Source organism: Enhydra lutris, unplaced genomic scaffold (assembly GCF_002288905.1).
Source record: "Enhydra lutris kenyoni isolate GAN:26980312 unplaced genomic scaffold, ASM228890v2 scaffoldscaffold11, whole genome shotgun sequence".
Classification (NCBI taxonomy): Eukaryota; Metazoa; Chordata; class Mammalia; order Carnivora; family Mustelidae; genus Enhydra; species Enhydra lutris.
The window spans coordinates 32964666-32984362 of record NW_019154095.1 but is presented as its reverse complement, the minus strand read 5'-3'; the positions used below and the strand labels follow the sequence as shown (position 1 = coordinate 32984362).

At 43.0% G+C, this 19697-nt stretch overlaps 1 protein-coding gene across 1 annotated transcript in view; it reads right to left on the bottom strand.

Annotated features, from left to right (window-relative positions):
• The window catches only part of LOC111144577 (unc-5 netrin receptor D), a 543708-nt gene that overhangs the window by 53193 nt on the left and 470818 nt on the right, over positions 1 to 19697 (bottom strand). Inside the window, exons 10-11 of the mRNA XM_022498941.1 lie at positions 16378 to 16755; positions 10201 to 10285 (exon numbers count right to left, since the gene is read on the bottom strand). Of these exons, the coding sequence (XP_022354649.1) occupies positions 10201 to 10285; positions 16378 to 16755 (463 nt within the window). The remainder of the gene's footprint in view (positions 1 to 10200; positions 10286 to 16377; positions 16756 to 19697) is intronic.

Below are 19697 nucleotides of genomic sequence, written 5' to 3'. Positions count from 1 at the left end.
CTTTCCTCTTATTGAATTAAGGTGCACCTTCCATTCAGATCTATTAACAACATTCACAAACCATTGTTATCTTGTCAATGGCATCTTTAATTAAAGACTCCTCTGGACCGTTCTAATCACTTCACATTGTGAGCTCACAGGGGCTTCCGACATACTCTGATGAAAATGATGGCAATTTTTATTTATGCGTATTTGTTTGTGGACCAAGGGGCCGTGGGGTGGGAGGAGCGGTGAAGAGCGTGGTGTGTGGAAATTCTTTCCCAAAAAAGCAGATCAGAAGATGACAGCATGAGAGTTTTCCCCCCTCCCTTTCTCTTTCCCCCTCTTCCTTCTTTCTCTCCTCCCCTCCTCTCGTTTGTGGGGGTAATGGCATTCTCTTCGAACTGAAATGACTTTGTGAAGGAGCCTCCGTGATTTCATGGCAGTAAAGAGCAGTCTTCAGCTGAAGGTGCATTAACCCTTCTAAGCCATTAAGATACCATTTGATTAATTGCCCCTTTTATCACACTGCATGGCACTGGTAGTGTGAACGAATTAATGTGTCTCCCAAATGGCAGCAATCTGTTCCCCTTGCACTCGCGCAAAGAGCCCCTTTGTTTGTTCCTTAGAAAGCACCTTCCCACGTCAGCAGTTGCCTTTGCCAGACACAGAGCTCATTAATGCCGAATCCCCTCCAAAGGGAAGATGTTTTCCATTCTGAGTCTTCCAGTAAAAAATCCCTAAAACTCCCTTAAAGCCACAAGCGGGATTCCAATCTATGACTGAGCATTGAACAGAACTGGTGACAGAAACAATCTGTTCACTTCTGTCCATCACAATCTAGCAAGGGAAGCCTGACAGATCTTGTTCAAGGCTGGCCTAAGCCGCGAGCCCAGCTTCACTGGCCACTGATCTCCTACTGTAGACACGAGTCCACTCTTTGGACTCCACGTAATACGCCTCTAGAGTATAACTCCTAGGCCCCCGTGTAAGGAGAGATCGAAGCAGAAGAGTCCTCGTATCTTCACAAGCTCTGATCTTAGAGTGAACAGTTAATATGTGTGCTATCACTGAACTGATCTTTCCTCCTAGTCTAGGAATGTGGTAGCCATCTAAAGGAACCCAGCATCATGGGGACAGAACTAGAGCACATTCCAGGGACTCCAGAGAACTTATCTATGCAGTTAAAAAAAAAAAAAATAAGGCCGGATGAAAGACAATAATATCAAAAGATAGCATTTGTATGGTACTTTATACTTTGCACCAGACTTCTCATATATGTCACTTTATTGTCTCCCCCAAATCCTGGAATGCAGCTAATATTATACAGGATTTCTAGATGGTACAGTTGAGGCCCAAAGAAAGAAAATGACTTGCTCACAGTCATTCAGGCTGGAGAAGTCACCGGGGAGCTGGAACTCAGGCCTTCGGAATCTCTGTGTTCTCACTGCCACCCATCATCTCCTTTCTGATCCCTCTTTACCTGTCAGGGGATGCCAGTGACCGCGTCTATACTACTTTCCTGACAAGTTATGTATGTTGTCGTTTCACTTCAGTGAACTCCAGGACTGGCCGATTCTTACCCAGCTAGGGAGGCAAAGAAAACAAAGGTAGGCAGAAGACTCTGCCCTGCACACGGCAGGCAGGCAGGCAGGGTTTGTGGCCAATATCATGACTTTCTGCTCTACGAGCATTTGCTGCCAGACAGTCTGGCCAAAAGCTTCACCGGGGATTTTGATTCAGCAGTTGTCTTTTTTTTTCTTGGTTATAAATATTGTTTTTGCATTGTATTGATTTATTTTTTAATCAGTTTCCTTTCTACCCCCTTTCTTGTAAGTCAGAGGGCTGTGTTTATTTCCTGGAAAGAAAGCCAAAGAGGCTCCTGGAGCAACTATTACCACCAACTGTCAGGTGACCTTCAGCTGGCAAATCTCTCTCAACTAGTTAATCATCAGTTCCCAAGGCAGAATTCTGGGAATCATCTTCGACTCCTTCATCGCTCACATTAACAGCCCCCTCCCAATCTCTTGTGCACAACCAAAGACAAGGACACTCAAAAGTAGAGTGACTATAATTTACTGCCCACATGCAGATACTTCCGAGGATGAAGAGGGCACTATTAATAAATGTGCTAGGCAAAAATGAGGCCCATGTTCACTGTCCTCACAAGGAGGGTGCTGGCATAAGGAAGACTTGAACTGGGAAGTAGTCCTGGAACTGAAGGCAGAAAATAAGATACCAAAAATGGTGGACCAGATCTCCTGAAGCTGATTCTTCCTTAATCCCTATCTAGCAGGTAACTATCAATTTCCCCTAGGCAGGAAATTACTGTCTAACATAGTCTAGTCCTTATCACTCTTCCTTGCATATTTTGTTCGGGTTTGCTTAGTTCCAAAATATATGATGCTATTTATACCCCTGTGCCATTACACCTTCTATTCCCTTTGACTGGAATACTTTTTACTCATGTTCAGTTTTTAAGTCAATTGTCCCTTCCTCTTGGAAGCCTTCCCTGAGCCTTTACACAGGGCCCATCCCTTTGCTTCTGGTTAGTACATGTGTATCTGTCACCGTATGGATCACGGTGCAATTATCATCGGTGATTTGAGTAACTGGGTTTGCTTTGGGGGCTTCATCTATTGTGGTATAAGGTGGCTCTAGTTTTCCTAGTGCAAGTTGACCCTTGAATGATACAGCTGAACACAGTTGAAAATGAGCACATAATTTTTGACTCTCCCAAAACTTCACAGCCTACGGTTGACTGGAAGCCTTACCGAGAACATAAACAGTTAATTGATGGATATTTTGTATGTTATTATATACTGTACGCTTATGATAAAGTAAGCTAGAGCAAAGAACATGTTCAGAAAATCATAAGAGGAAATACATTGACAGCGCTGTACTGTACTGAAAAAAACTCATGGAAGCGGACATCAGCGTTCAAACCTGTGTTGTTCAAGGGTCAGCTATAATTGCTAATGCTTGTGCTTACTGGAACTGCCCAGGGTAACAGGGTCCCTTGAAAACTTCTCAGTTTGATACTATTTTTTTTTAAAGATTTTATTTATTTGTCAGAGAGAGAGGGAGAGAGAGAGCAAGCACAGGCAGACAGAATGGCAGGCAGAGGCAGAGGGAGAAGCAGGCTCCCTGCTGAGCAAGGAGCCCGATGCGGGACTCGATCCCAGGACGCTGGGATCATGACCTGAGCCGAAGGCAGCTGCTTAACCAACTGAGCCACCCAGGCGTCCCTTGATACTATATTTTAATAGTTAATTAAACAGAGGAGACGTAAAAACTATGTTAAAAATTTAATCTTCCATCTGATTCAAAATTCCACCCTGACCCCTGGTACCCATGCACACAGACACACGTGACCACACACATATGCACACACACACACACACACACACACACCTGGGGCTCTAGAGCAGGCCTCCTGCTCCTTCCTGTCTTCCCTCACCAGGAGCTCATCCCCATGGCACTGCGAGAGAGAGCAGGGATAGGAAAGCACACCACCTCCTTATGTAACTACCTGTGACAAGGTGATAATATTTTCTCAGATGACTTACAAGTCTTAAGAGAATCCTTACCGGATTCAGTACAGATAGGTGGGGATGCCAAGTCATCTGGGACAGAGGGTGCTGGTGATGGGACAGCAAACAGTTGCTGTGAAGCATCTGTAGTTTCTGCGGGTCTCGGTTACTTCCGCCAACTGGCCCCCATCTGGTAGCAGCTTGACTCTGCTCTCTGACTTCTTTGCCTCACATTGCACTGGCCCCTGGCAAACCTGTTTTCAACCTCACTTACTGTCTCTGGTTTGGGTCCATCTTCTCTACCCCTTGGAAGGATGGGGACCTGGGAATAATGGAAGTGTTCTTTGCTCCTCCCTCCTTGGTTTTAGCATCATGGGACAAGTCAACAAGCTTATAAACAATGAGAAAATCAAATATCACTGTCCAGTTCTCCTGCAGATGGCCCAAGTTTTATAAGGAATTCTCTTGAGCCTATTCTCTTTGACATTTGAGAGAGCAGAGGCGGCCATTTTTGATGACTGTTCTCCTCCAAAACAGGACTTATTTTCTCTTTTCTTCTATCAATAGGGAGGGAGAGGACCTGGTCTGGGGAGCAGTAGTGCCCATGCTGATGAAATTAAGCTTCTTGGAAGATTTGGCAGGGAGGTGGGAAAATCAGCCTTTGGCATAATAGTTTGAAAATCTCTGAAATTAGAATGTGGGGGCACTTCTCTCTCTCTCTGGCGGTCTCTTTTTGTAAATATGCTCTGGGCTTTGTCAATTTTCAGAATACAGAAAAGGCCACTGTACCCACAAACATCATTCTGATATGTATATACCACCTTGGTCCTCCTACCATCACCTCCACCAGAAATAAACTCCTTATAGAAGGGATATTTTATCCTGCTTTACGTTACTGGGAAGATTTGGGGCTTAATAGTCATAGACTATACTGAGCTCTAATATTAATTGGGAAAAGTTTTCCAGAAGTCTACAACAGTTTTGCAGTGTTGAAGGGGCAGTGTTTTTTGCCTGAGCTGGGGGATGGCTTGAGACGGACCCTAGCAGGTAGGTCTCCCAAGATGGAGAAAGCCAACAGAGATACAAATCAACCCAGAAGCTTTTAGTCAGGTTTTCTCCCTGGTGGCAATGTCCTGAGAAGTCACCTGGTGGCAGGATGGAACCAGGGTTCACTACCTTGTGAGAAATCAGAGCTCTGGGAGGCCCCAGGAAAGTGTATGTGGTTTCCTATTTTTCTGTGACATGGGGTTTTAGATTGACCTCAAATGTCTTTCACACAAAGACTGGTCATCATTAAAATTTCATTTTTACAGGAATGGCCATCCATAGCCAGATTTTCTTCTTACTCTTCTAGAAACGAGATCAGCCTAAGTGTGTTTCTGAAGGTTTATATCTTTTGCTAGGCCTGAGTCATGAAGACGTACGTGCGTGTGCGTGTCCGTGTGCATGCACGCTGGTCTTGTGACTGTGGAGGGAAAGCTACAGGAAGCCATATTCCACAGGAACAGCCTCCACCACACTGTTTCGTGGTGAGCCGTTCCTGGGAAAGAAATTATCTTCAGTTCCCAGGGTGACTTTTTGTGTCTTCCTGGTCTTGTGTTTGGTCTTACCTCATGCTTTGCTGTTAAAACTCTTGCTCCATCAAGGCACCGTAAAAACAGCTCATGCTTCCTAACACCACCGCATCTGTTTTCCTGCTCTTCACCCCAAGAAGTACCCACTGACTCAGACCATTCAGAAGCAAAACAAAACCAGAAGAGAAAAAGTGGTTGAAATATGCCATCTGGGTTGAGCCCAAATTCAAAACTATGTGTCCTTTTGTAAATTTTTCAATAAGATTACTTATATTTCCAGTTCCAGGTTAGGCATTTGGTTAGGGATATCCACATGACAGTGTAATTGGAAAAAGAAATGAGTGTTTGCCTTTGGTTTCGTTTTATTGCTTCTTGGAAGAAAGCTCCATATAATAATTTTCTGGTCCAGTTCTCTACTCTCTGACTATGGGGTAGGGAGGGGTGTGAGACCTGTGGGAGGGGTAGAGGGAAGGCTGTGCTGCATCCAAAACTTTTCTTATTGTAATCCATGCGAGAAGAATCTCTAAAATGAGATTTTAATTCCCTTGCCGAGATACCTGCATTGTATAAAAGTTTATCAAAACCCGGTCAGAAAGGATGAGAAGAATTTGACCCCAAAAGCTCCTATCGAAATGTACCAACAACAACCCCAGATTCTTTCAAATTGAAGTTTGGGAAAAGAGAGGGGCTTTCTGAGAATGATCAGTACTGATTTCCTGCCCTCCAAAGGGGGCCAATAGGAAAGGAGGTCACCTCTGACTTTGAGCTAGCTGACCAAATGCTCCTGATCTGGGAGGAGCCCCAGGGCTCCCCTAGCAAATACTTCTGGCAGCCTCAATTTCATGCTCTTGCCTTTCTGTGAGGCTACTCGAGTTCCCATTCCTGTGATGCCACTAAGTGTTCTTTAATTTCTGAATGGCTCAGTGTGTGAAACCTAACTCATTGTCCAATCTGTGCCCTGGCCTGGGCTACACTTGGAAGGAAGCTGCTTAAGATAATGACTTAAAAGCAGGGAAAGATATCTGCATTCAGCCACTCTTACGCTATGTAGATTATGGAAAATGTATCCTGGAGCTGAACATTGAGGTATTTACTGCCCTTATGCCTTTCTTTGCCTGGCTAATTTCTACTGATGTTTTAGACTCAGATCAAGTGACATCTTCTGGAAAGCACTCTTCTCTACACCCCATCTGTGTGTCTATGCTTGGACTGGATTAAGGCCATTTTGTATTTTTCCATGGTTTTCCATGAGATTCCCTATTGCAGTGTGGTTCCACATTGAATTGCAAAGTGACCCTGGCCTTCCGCAATCTGGGCCCCTCCCCATCTGTTTCATGGTTTATTTCCATCATTCGGCGTAAGCCTTGTCTCTCCCCAAGTGTGCTTCACTGGACTCATGGATGACATACCTAACTGTGCCTTAAGGTAGGGACTGGGATGAAGCATTGAAATGCCTTCTAAGCCAGATCATCTTGCTTTGGTGCCTCATCTAGCTACAACCCAAGTTGAGCTTCCTAACTTTTCTTGCTGTTAATTTTCAAATCTATAAAAATTAGGATAATCATTATTGTTTACCGTGTGGGCTCAATGTGAAGATGAAAGGATATACTGTAGGTAGAATGCTTTGTCAAATGTAAGTGTAGCAAGGAAGAAAAGAATACTTACTTTATCACCTTTTAGATTTTTGTATCCCTGTGTACCACACAATCCCACCATATCCCTATAAGGTAGAGGACACATCTGGGTTGCAAAGAGTTTTACAAACTTCCCTAAAGTCACATGGAGGAAGCAGTGAAGCTTAGATCTGAACCCAGAGCCTCTGATGTCTGAGCTCACACTCGTAGCCACTGCGTTTAGATGTTTCCTAACCTTGTGTCTCCTGAGACTCAGCACTTTGGTTGGACTTGTTTCCAGCCTCTGTGCTCTCAGTTCTATGATGTAACAATGCAATTTTCCTAACGTACTTCTAAGAAAAACTCAACTTGATCTTATCTTTCTGCCTTGCTTAATTCTCATGCTCATAGAGAGCGATTCCAGAGGATGCCCCATTCTAGGGGCCGAGAGTTGGAACATGAAGTCAGAAAGCGGTTTCTGTAAAGGCTCTGACATCAGGGAGAAATGGCATCCTTTAGAGTGTGAGCACTGCCATTGTGGTCAGATAGCCTGAAGTCAAATCCCAGCTCCACCAGGAGAGTAACATGCCCTTCGAAGCAACTTTGCTGCTTGGAACCTTCATGTTTTTAGATTTTTTTTTTCTCCTTTCTAAAATTGCTACAACATCCTCTTCTTTTGACATAATGGAAGACTAAATGAGTCAAATGCATGCGAGAGCACTTTGCAAGCTACACAGAAACAGAGGTAAATATTACTTTTCTAAGAATGGAAAGTCCTCATCCATTTAATATGCATGTCTGTCCAAAAAGCCAACAGAGATCATCTCCTAAGCATTATGGGCAACCAGAGGTCCAGACTGCTACATGAGGTTGGGAGAGATTCATTAAAATCATAGTTTAAGCCTGAAAGTGTAGACAGAGCAGGGACACTGAGGAAGAGTGACATCATTCCATTTAATGGGAAGTACAGAGTGTCCTCCTGGAGACTTCCCAGCAATAGAAGCCGGGCCTTCCGAGAGGGCCAGGGTGCATAAATTCACACAATGAACACCCTCACTGAAAACCTACCCAGATTTCAAAATACAGCCCTAGGAACCTATTTGAATACAGGGTGTTATTTTAAGTCTGTGATTCATTCTACACAGCCCTGTCTCTGGGAATCTGCTACTGAATTTGGATCAATGATTTCAGTGACAGTTCCACTAACTCATCACCCAGCTATCCCAGAGATGTCACTCAGAAAAAAGCAACAGAAAGGTGCCATCAATAGGAAAACGGAATGGACTTTAAAGAGGCTGTTTTCAAGATCTGACTGTAATTCTGGGTGTGGAAGTGATGGAGAGTCAGAGGTTAAAGAGATGGAACTGTGCTGTTCCAGGTCTACAGATGGTAGAAAAAAACGGGCCTTCTTCTGAGCACAAGTTCAGCAGGACAGAAGGACACCATAAGATGACAATGGGTTTTTAAGTGATGTCCCAAAGGCAAGGTGACACTAAACAGTGCTACATTAATGGCCTTCTGATTAACCCCAGGATGAAAAGCTGCAGAACTTAGATCTGAGTAACCTCCTGTTGGGGATGGAAAAAAAAAATCACCAAGCTTAAGAAAAGTAGCAGCAGAAAGGCATGTGCTATTTTTAGTGTTTCATAAGTAGTTTGGAGCATTTTGAAATGAAGATTGTCAAGAAAGCTAAATGAGCAGTAGCCTGCAACTGGTCATTTTCTTAAGAGCTAGGAACATCTGGGAAGGTTTGAGCAGCAGGATAACAAGGAATGTAGGCCTCCTGCAACTGTATCTTATCCTCTGATGAATAGACAGGAAAATGCCCACCTCACAGAGCTGAAGTCCTTGAAGAACCGTTCCTGTTGCTGTCCACATTCCTGGACAACAGTATAAACTCTCATCTTAGATACGGATGGATAAACCAGACTGGTTAGCACAGAACTTACAAAGCTCGTGGTGGTCCAGGAGGCGACTACATCAGGCCAAACCTGTCCTTCAAGGTCTGTGAACTCTGGCATGTCTTTAATATATTTCTCCTCCTTCTTTTGTAATTGCAGGACAGCTTGAGTGATATTTCCCACATAAGTCCTATTTATTGAGGTGGAAGACACTGGGTTTGAGAGGAAAGAGCTGAACGTAGGCCCAGTGGCTGGATTATAAGGAAGGAAGCTGGAGGCTGGGGCGAAGGTTAGCAAGAGGCTGTGATTTGGGCGGGCTGACTGGATTCGGCCTCATTCTTGATTTTTGTGGGATGACGTCTTCAGCAGCATGTGTAGAATGGACCCTGACCTAAATTTTAAACAGGTATGGTTTCTCATAGAAGTCAACTGAAGGGATAAAAAAGAGGTGACCCTTATCCAGGAAACTCCATTTTTAGGTCTGCTTAAGTGAGATGCTGAGTAAACTCTCCAAACCCCTCTGCGACTTGGTCGCCTCTACTTGCACGTGGAGGTGTTTAGACCCTAGCGTGCCTTCAGGTGTGGAGGTGAGGGATCTAGTTCTCCAGGACTGAAGGGAACAGCACGAGAGCCAGCCACACCATGACCTACTCGCACGCCCTCTGAGCACCTTGCCAACAGCCAGCTAGCAGAGCCTTTTCCATTCCTTCCAAGCTTTCTCGAGCACAAAGTTAAAACCACTGGGCACCAACAAATCCTTTCATGGAGACAGCTCTCAGAATCTGTTCAAACCATCTGTTTCTCTGGCTCTTTTTCCTTCCAGTGTTTTTCCTTCACGTGTTCCCTGCTCACAACAAAAAAAAATCTAGCCTCAAAGAACCAAGATGTTAAGACTGAAAATGCCAGAGGTACACATCCAGTTTATGAGAGAAATTGCTTTCTAAAGAGGAGCCGGGTTTTATCTTGTGTGGAGGAAAGCGACATTTCCACAAATATTATACTTGTGCTAAGAAAATAACCAACTACTTTCATTAAAGACTCCGCGACAAGATTTGTATATGTAATTGAATTTAATGCTACTGAAATGTGTCAGACCTGGAAACTACTGCAGCGTAGAAGGTGTTTTTCCACGGAGGGAAGATTACCTGAGAAATCCCCTCTCAGCCTACAGCAGGTCTTGTGCTGACCTGAAGAGGTCACAGGTTGGTCATTCTCATCATTTGCATAATGCCTAGCACCGAAAAGCGCCGGCTGGGATGATTTTTTTTTTTTTTTTTTTCTTTTGAGAGAAAAATTAGGTGAGGCAATCAGTATGGAGGGGACCTGCTAAGGACTTGCCTACTGAGTCACGGTTGTTTGTTGTCTGCGGTCAAGAGGTCAGTGACCTAGATGAGTCACTGAAAATTGCAGAGCTAGCTCTGTGTGTTTTCATTTTAGCCTACACTTTTGCAACTGGTATTTCCCTCTGTATAGTCAAGTAACGCACGGATCTTAGCTTTACACCTCCACGCCAAATTATCTCAAAAACCTCAGGTTTTCTGCAGAAGCTCCATTCTGCATTTAAGATGTCGTCAATATGCCACCCTTCTCTGTCTCTCACCTAGGTTCACCTTGGTTGATGGACATGTAGATCTCCCAAGAGTTCTCTTCTGGGATGGCACCGTGCGGTATGAGTAAACTCACTCCTAAAACAGAAAAAGCCCAGAGGTTATTTGCCAATTTTCCAATAGTCTTGAAGCCCCACAGCTGAGCACCTTACAGAAAACACACACCTCACAGCAATGTATGAAATCCTGATCTTTGCAAAGTTTATAAAGTCTAAGAACTAATGGAGAAAACATTGTTTCCCAACAGTGACATAAAGAAGAGCATGTTACTCGACTGTGTACTCAAATTCAAAATACTTAGAGTCTTCTTGGCACTTTTTAATTCTCTTAAAGGATTGGGCATCCTGAGACCAGACACCATCAAACCTGTCTGTGAATATAAGAGTTTATCCAACTGTATTGCTGTAGCTCATCTCTCTCCAGTCATTTCCAGAAAAGGCGTCCGAGATGGTGGGCGAGCCCTCTAATGCTTAGCTCAGGCCTGGTATGAAATTGTCATATAAATTATGCATCTCAAAGTAAGTTTAAAGAGGTGCTATATTTTTTTCAAGAAAACTGGAGGAAAAAAAAAGCATGGATGAATTTAGGGATGTTAAAGGACCAAATACCAGCTATATGACAACCTATATTTGCTGTGGAAAAAAAGAAGATGAAAGTTAAAGGTGGCATAACCATATTCGTGTCAAATCAGAGAAAAATCAGTAGTCTAACTTCAGCAAAATCCTGTAACGTAGGACAGGGAAGGCCCAGGAAGGCATATCACACTGTGTGTGCCACGTCCTCTCTCTCCTCTTGTCTACCGCGAAGTAAATATTTCACTTTGGCCAAGAGAGAGGAATCTAGAGAGGGTAGAGATTCTCTTTAATATAGTTTCTTGTTTATAAAAAGAGATGAAATAGAGACACAGTAAGACCTTTGCAAAATAAAATCTCAGGGCATCCTCCAAGTCTTTGAATAATGCAGTTCCCACCTTTCCCCCCTTTCATTAGTGCTAACGTAATTGCACAGAAAGCTTTTCAGGTTGCCGGTGGTAATTTACATCTCAAGATGGCAGGCTTTACTGATATCCTTCTGTGTGCCTGTTAGCTGCTGTGGAATCAAGAAATGCAAGACTCGTTGCAAAACATGTTATTTGTGATGCACATTTATGAGCATTATTCAGTAACATGCTAGTTATCATCAGTATCTTTCGCCAGCACTAAGAATGAGGCACATTTAAATCTTGCTTACAGCTTTTCAGCAAGAGTATCCATATTTTCTGGACTTTAATGTCAATGGAACTGTAATTGCCATACTTAGGGGCCTCTGAACAGGCTCCTCCTTTCATTTCCTGTTCTTTTTTAAATGTAGTTGCCAAATGAAGTGGACTCCAGGACATCCCTCCTTGCTGTGGAGCAGAAGTTGTGATACACAGGATATTCACTGGGTGTGGGTGTCAAGCTGAATGCACACCCTACACACTCTGTATTCTCTGACACAGTACTTTTTCTCTGTTGACTCTCTTTTAGACACTCTAGGCCCTTAGGACAACAGAGATCTTCAGTCCTAATTCTTTAGATATAGAAGCAAAAATGGCATCATCAAACAATGAAAGAATAACTTTATCGTGCTCCCATTTTTCTTTTTCTATTTTTTTCCTTTTTGTAGGTATATTTCACAGGCAATAAATTGTACCCATTTTAAGAGTACAAATTGATGAGTTTCTCATATATACTCTCTTAATCGCCACCGTAGTCAAGATACAGAGAAGTTCACCACAGAGTTGCCTGGTGCCCTTTATAGTCCTTTCTTCGATTGCCAACAAAAATGATCACTTTTTACTTTCTGATATGTTGATTAGTGTGTCTTTTGTAAACTCGCAAATAAATCCTACAGTGTGCTTAAAATTAAAAAAAAGCATATTATATCAATTACATGTTGCACAATGCCTGGTACACAGTAGGCACTCAAAAATAAAAACCAAATCCTGAATAAATAAAGGTATAGGATTTGAAATTGTTTAAAAAAAAAAAAAAAGAAAAAGAAAAAAAGCCAGACGCTGAGACGTGGTCTCTTCTCTAGATCATCCGAGCCTGACAGGTGACTCCCACATAGAATCAGAATAAATATGCATGTGGACTTTTGAGATAGGGCTGTTTGTAGAACGGATCCTATCTCATTCCTTTCAAGTCAGCTTAATTCCCTGTGTTCAGATTGAAACATTATTTCATAATACTCCTAAATACGACCTGAATCTACAGGATCATTTGAGCTTTAAATGATTTCATCTTTCCTTCAGTCAGAAATTTCACAATTCTCTTTCAAACATACTTCCCTCCTCCCACTAAAATAAGCTTATTGTAAACAGAGATGGGACAAAACCACGGAGGCAGGGTCATGGTGGGTGGTAGTGAGGGCGGCAAGTTACAGCTTATGAAGGAGGAAAGGCAGAGTGGGGAATCTTTATGCGTGTGGTCCCCTTAAGAAGAGTCCGTTTTCGATGTCACTCACCAGTTATCTCTGATTAAAGAAACATACTCTCCCCCAAACTCCACCTGCTACCCTGACAGCCTTTTATTTGGAATGATAACAGAACCACCTGTCTGAATTTCTTGCTTCATATTTTGCATAATAAATGACTACTACAGCATGGGGACCATCCCATCCTCTTTGAAAAATCGTTGCCAGGCATCATACGATAATTCGGGATGGATGGCATTAGAACAATTTAATTGCTGTGCCTGGCTTCTTTACACTTTAGCCCCCTAGGGCATATTTCGCATTTATGTTCTGCAAATAACATGGCGTATGTTTCAATTCCCCACACTTATTTTTCCTCAAACTCATTCCCAGTGAACAGCTTCAATCTTGTCCAGGACTTCTTACTAGAAGCTTTGAAAATGCCCTTTCACAGAGGAGGTGTTTGGGAATCAGACAACGCTATCAAAACTTTGCGTTTGCAATGCAAGTACTTCTCAAGTCAAAAGGGAAGAAAAAGAAAAATCTGTGTCATGGTTTCATCTCACTTTTTTTGATGAACGTTAAACAGAGCCAATGAATGGGTTGATCTTGGCCTGCCTTCCACATGTATGTAAACACACTAAGATAGGAAGGGAGAAGAGGAGTGTGGGCCAATTTATTCAACCAGTATCTACTGGGAGCTTGTGAAGTGCCACACACTGGGTTAGGAAGCGAAGGGAAGACAAAAATGCAACTTTCCAGGATTTTTATGAATATATCCTGTTCTTAGGAGCGGTTTGTGTCATTTTCTTTTCCCAGAGCCCATACTTCCAGTTTATAGATTCTTACAAAAAGGGTACTTGGTAAGCACGGCTGACAGACTCATTCCGCATTGAGTCTCCTGATGGCCAATTAGGACCAGGGAGGATTACATCCCATGTTGACCTTCATGCATGTTTAAATGAAAATTCTTAAGGATGTCCTAAAACATGGACTGGGGAAGATTTCGAGAATTGAAAGTTCAGAAACCAAAATCATGATGAGTAGTGTTGCATTTAAGGGCAATTTTTAAGGAATCAGCTAAGGGAGGAGAACAAGACAGCATTTCTCAACTTGAACCTCAGTGCAGTGTCAACTCAGTAAGCTACTGTGGGGTCGGTTAGCTGGAATGGGAGCTTCAGACTAGTCCTATGGCAGATTTCATTTTAGAGGATAAAATCATTGATTTGAAGAGGGTGGTTAGCTATACCTCAGAGTGGGCTGTCAAGGCCCTGATGGTCTTGATTCAATGCTCTCTGGTTGTTTTGTCACACTTGCAGAGAGAGTGCACTCTTTCCTCTCAGTGGCCAACCTGTGATGATTCAGAGCACTACCTAATTCTTGTTGCTTAGAAATCAGAGGAGAGTATGCCCTCTTCGGACACTCAGTTAGGTCTTAGATGGCATCTCTGAAGACTAATCCATTGACAGGATGTCATTTTAAAAGTTACTTGGCCTACAGAGTAGCGAGCCCAGATATGAACCCTCAACTCTATGGCCAAATGTTCTTCAACAAAGCAGGAAAAATATCCAGTGGGAAAAAAGTCTCTTAGATAAATAGTGCTGGGAAAATTGGACAGCTACATATAGAAGAATGAAACTTGACCGTTCTCTTACACCATACACAAAGATAAACTCAAAATGGATGAAAGACCTCAATATGAGTCAGAAGTCCATCAAAATCCTAGAGGAAAACATAGGCAGTAACCTCTTTGATATCGACCACAGCAATTTTTTTCAAGATGTGTTTCCCAAGGCAAAGGAAACAAAAGCGGAAATGAGCTTTTAAGACTTCATCAAGATCAAAAGCCTCTGCACAGCAAAGGAAACAGTCAACAATACAAAGAGGCAACCCACAGAATGGGAGAAGATATTTGCAACGACACTACAGACAAAAGGCTGATATCCAGGATCTATAAAGAACTCCTCAAATTCAACACACACAAAACAGATAATCACACCAAAAAATGGGCAGAAGCCGGAGCGCCTGGGTGGCTCAGTGGGTTAAGCCTCTGCCTTCGGCTCAGGTCATGATCTCAGGGTCCTGGGATCGAGTCCCGCATTGGGCTCTCTGCTGGGCAGGGAGCCTGCTTCCTCCTCTCTCTCTCGCTCTCTCTGCCTGCCTCTCTGCCTACTTGTGATCTCTCTCTGTCAAATAAATAAAATCTTAAAAAAAAAAAAATGGGCAGAAGCCATGAACAGACACTTCTCCAAAGAAGACATACAAATGGCTAACAGACACATGAAAAAATGTTCATCATCACTAGCCATCAGGGAAATTCAAATCAAAACCACATTGAAATACCACCTTACACCAGTTAGAATGGCCAAAATCAACAAGACAGTAAACAACAAGTGGTGGAGAGGATGTGGAGAAAGAGGAACCCTCTTACACTGTTGGCGGGAATGCAAGTTGGTGCAGCCACTTTGGAAAACAGAGTGGAGATTCCTTAAGAAATTAAAAATAGAGCTTCCCTATGACCTTGCAATTGCACTACTGTGTATTTACCCCAAAGATACAGACATAGTTAATAAAAGGGCCATCTGTACCCCACTGTTCATAGCAGCAATGTCCACAATAGCCAAACTGTGGAAAGAGCCAAGATGCCCTTCAATGGACGAATAGATAAAGACAATATGGTCCATATACACGATGGAGTATTATGCCTCCATCAGAAAAGATGAATACCCAACTTTTGTATCAACATGGATGGGACTGGAGGAGATTATGCTGAGCAAAATAAGTCAAACAGAGAGAGTCAATTATCATATGGTTTCACTTACTTGTGGAGCATAAGGAATAACATGGAGGACATTAGGAGAAGGAAAGGAAAAGCGAATTGGGGTAAATCAGAGGGGGAGAGGAACCATGAAAGACTTCGGACTCTGAGAAACAAACTCAAGGTTTTGGAGGGGAGAGAGTGGGGGCATGGGTGAGACTGGTGGTGGGGATTAAGGAGGGAGCATGAAGCACTGGGTGTGGTACATAAACAATGAATCTTGGAAACTGAAAAAATAAAATTACAAACCAAAAGTTATTTGGTCTATATACCTAAAGTATCCTTGTCAAAACATTAAGAAAATCCCCCTTCTAACCAAAAGGAGGAAAAAAATTCCTAAGAACTAATTGTATGCACGATTTAGCCCTGGACCTGAAGTTTGTATTCAAAAGAGCGCCTCGGTAATGAATCTTCGTCATTGATCCTCATAAAGTAACATGATAGCAAGGCCTGTGGACGCTCGACCATGTTCAGTTACGGAGGAAGTTCGACTCCCAGTGTCCTTCTGCTAAATTATCTACTAGTGTATAAACCATGTTTGGCTACAAAACATGGTATTTCTCACTCCTGTCAAGGAATGTCCTCCGCGCTTCCTGATCATGCTCTAGGAAATATATTTCAAGGGGGTTTAATTCTGGGGACCACCCAACCCTCCTGAGCAAACCTGGCTGTCAACTGGAAAAGGTGTCAAATAGAGCAAGCGATCTGTGCTGAAGTGACGACCGCAAAATCTAAAATCAGCATCGATTCTGGTTGGCCACGTAAATCAAGGAGGCTTATAGCACCAGAGTTGGTAGCTCTGACACAAAGATGGTAAGCATCTTAAAAACGAATCTTACGGGATATGACTGTATCAATATCAACCATTTAAAAGAATGCTCGGAAATACACAAATGCACACTTAACGACCTACCTGTATTTGGCATGACTAAGCGTCCTCCTAAGTGGCCAAAGACACCAGTGGTCCTCAGTTCCGTCCTTGTGGGGAGCGATGACAGATTCTGGATGTAGGGTGTTTTATTTCTGGGATGCATCGTACTAAAGCTGCGGTTGTTTCCATGGGGAAAAGTCCCGGAATGATTCTTGCCGTGGTATTCAGCTCTCTCAGACACACCCAGGGACACCATGAATGAGCTCTGGACTTTGACTTTAATGTCAGACAAAGGGTTAAAGAGCGAGGACTCCGTCATGAGTTCCTTGTCCAGAGGGTCCTGGAGGCAGATGGGCCCGCTGTATGTTCGGCTGACCGTGAGGTCTGGTTGCATGGAGGAATTCAAGAGCAGGGAGTTACCTGGTCAAAGAAAATTGATCTGTCACTCAGAAATGAAAAGGCGTCCCAGTTACCCCTTTGCCTCTGCCTCTAACTGCATAACCACCCGTGCACCTGCCAGCGGCCCTTCATGCCCCAGCCTCTGCGGCAGCTCTGACAGGCTGGTCAGGAGTGACCAGATCCTTGGAAATGGGGGCTCTGGCTTTCCCAGCAGAGTCTCCAAATGTCAGTGAACCCAAATCAGGAAAAAAACATTTTCCAGAGCTCCTTGGATGCCATCTTTTCACAACAAGTATTTCTGGCACTCCGTCAGGGAGCAAACTCAGGTATTATTGTTGATGTGACTATTTTAACTGGCGGAGAGAAGCTTAAAGAAAAAAAAAAAGAAAGATGTTTTGGAATCCAGTTTGGAGGAAAAATAACATCTGTTCATTTGAAATGGTAAGAGGTGACACAGCGAGGTAGGGCTGTTTATAACGAGAACGGCGTTGGTGGCGGCACATCTCACGTGGCATTCTGGGCAGTTTCTGGAGCCGGGGGAGGAAACGCTGTGTCCTCTGGGCAAAACGGTCAGGGAAGCCCACGGATCACTCCGTGTCTGAGTCTGCTCTAACAGCGCATATGTCACCCAGAGAGGAAAAAGAGGGCCCACACAGGGAGAGTGAGACTCCTGATTCTACTTGGGGAGCAGCTGAGAACGGCTTCCTTTCTATCTCAGAACAACTGAAACCAAAAAATCTTTACAAAAACATGAGAAATTGGACTTTCATTTGTTGGACTTTCACCGATATTTTCTAGGCCAAATATTAAAAAAGAAATGCCGTGCTATTTTCTTGCGATGAAGTAACCTCATTTGTTAGTAAATAACGAAATAACTCTCAGTCCCAAGCCTCCCACCCGTATCAGTCCATCAATGTGACTTCTCAAATTGAAACCCAAACCATATTAAACAATTTTCCTTTGGGGCATGACAAAATGTTTAAAGTATGATATTTTTGAAAATGTTGCAATTCTAGGCCATATTGTATTAGCCTCTATTGTTCTTCCAACTCATAATTTGTAGCAATGCCAGCAGGAAATCTATAAACCTAACTTTTCCCACCTCTTGTTCGGATGCTCTAAGAATCCAAAATCATAGAGGAGGAGGTTCAAAATGAGATGAAAAGGCTTTGTAGATCTAAAGGCTCCTTGATGATGCATTTTTTTCATACTTGTGTCTCTGGTGTCAAGACAAAATCAAGGAGCTGTGCTTTTTAATGGAACTGCACTGAATTCTACAGGTCTCAGCCTGGTTCTTGTTTATGGTCTTCCTGAGCAAGAAACAGGACTTAAGAACCATGTCACATCTGAAACGAATTTGGAACAGGCCCTTCCACCGAGACCTTAAAAATCGCATCCCTGAGACTCATGGCTATTTTATCTCAAGTCCTCACCTTCTGGAGCTTAATTTTTGGCCACTTTTAAAAGACCCTCCCAGCTTATGTGAAGCCAAGCAGCAAAAAAGATTTCCTAGAGTTACACTGAAGTCTACCTTAAGGAGAAAATGCCTGATTACAAAAGTATGTACATATGACAAGAGTCCACGGTTGAAGAAAGTTGGATGATTATTCCACAGCTCCCTTTGGAAATCCTTTTAAAACTTCTGGTCAAATCGAAGCATGGCATTCTGTTTAAAAGTCTCATCACCATTCATCCTCCAGCTCTATTTGCTCAAGAAGGGATGTCTCTTAAGACAATGGAGGTGAAGATCATGTGAGGGTCAATGGGAGGTGTATGTAGCATCACAGTGAATCTAGGGTAGAGGAGAATCTTAGTAAAAGATTTTTGCTTCAACCACTAGCTTTGGGATATTCTTGGTTAAAAATAAAACCAAGGGGCGCCTGGGTGGCTCAGTGGGTTAAGCCGCTGCCTTCGGCTCAGGTCATGATCTCGGGGTCCTGGGATCGAGTCCCGCATCGGGCTCTCTGCTCAGCGGGGAGCCTGCTTCCCTCTCTCTCTCTCTCTCTCACTCTGCCTGCCTCTCTGTCTACTTGTGATCTCTCTCTGTCAAATAAATAAAATCTTTAAAAAAAAAAAAAAAACCCAAAATGGTAAAGGAAGTTTGGAAGGGCTATCTATTCTTTTAGAGAGTCACAATATAGTATAAGCTCTGAGCAGGCCCACACTGAGGAGATGTGGCTCAGCTTATGCAAGTCAGCATTCTCCAAACACTTAGGCAAGGGAACCACCCCCTCACCTGCTGCTCCAGGGAACACACTGGCCTCCTGGGCCAAAGTCAGAGGAAACCACTAGCATTTTGACTCATACTCATTACATTTATTGAGCACCTTCTATATGCCAAGGGCTTATAATCCTTGTTATTCTGGGTCACTTAATCCTCATGAGGACCCTCTGATGTGGATAGGAGGATCCCTATAGCTATAAAACTTGAGACCCAGAGCACAGTCAATTAACTAGGTCATACAGCAATTTTTGGATTCTATCTATCTGACTTCAAAGCCTCTGTCTCTCAAATGACTGTATTTCTTCTATTTCAAAATGGTATAGTCTGAGACCTTGAGATCTTATATTTGATAGAAAAATCTTTCCAGTTTCTTATGGAGTATAAAGATCAGTTCTTCATTTGATTTCTTTCTTTTTTTTTTTTTTACATTAAACCCAGTATTTTTTTTTCTGTTTCTCTTTTTTGTATTTTTAAATTTTTTATTTTTTAAATTTCTTTTCAGTGTACCAGAATTCATTGTTTATGCACCACACCCCGTGCTCCATGCAATATGTGTCCTCCGTAATACCCACCACCAGGCTCACCCAACTTCCCACTCCCGCCCCCCGCTCCTTCAAAATGAAATCATATCTACTAAGCTATGCACCCAAGTCAAGGGGCTGTGGCCCTTTCGGAGAAGCAGGCTCAGACCTGAAACTCTGATGCCCAGAAGTGAGCAGCAGGCAAGAAAGCATTTTGT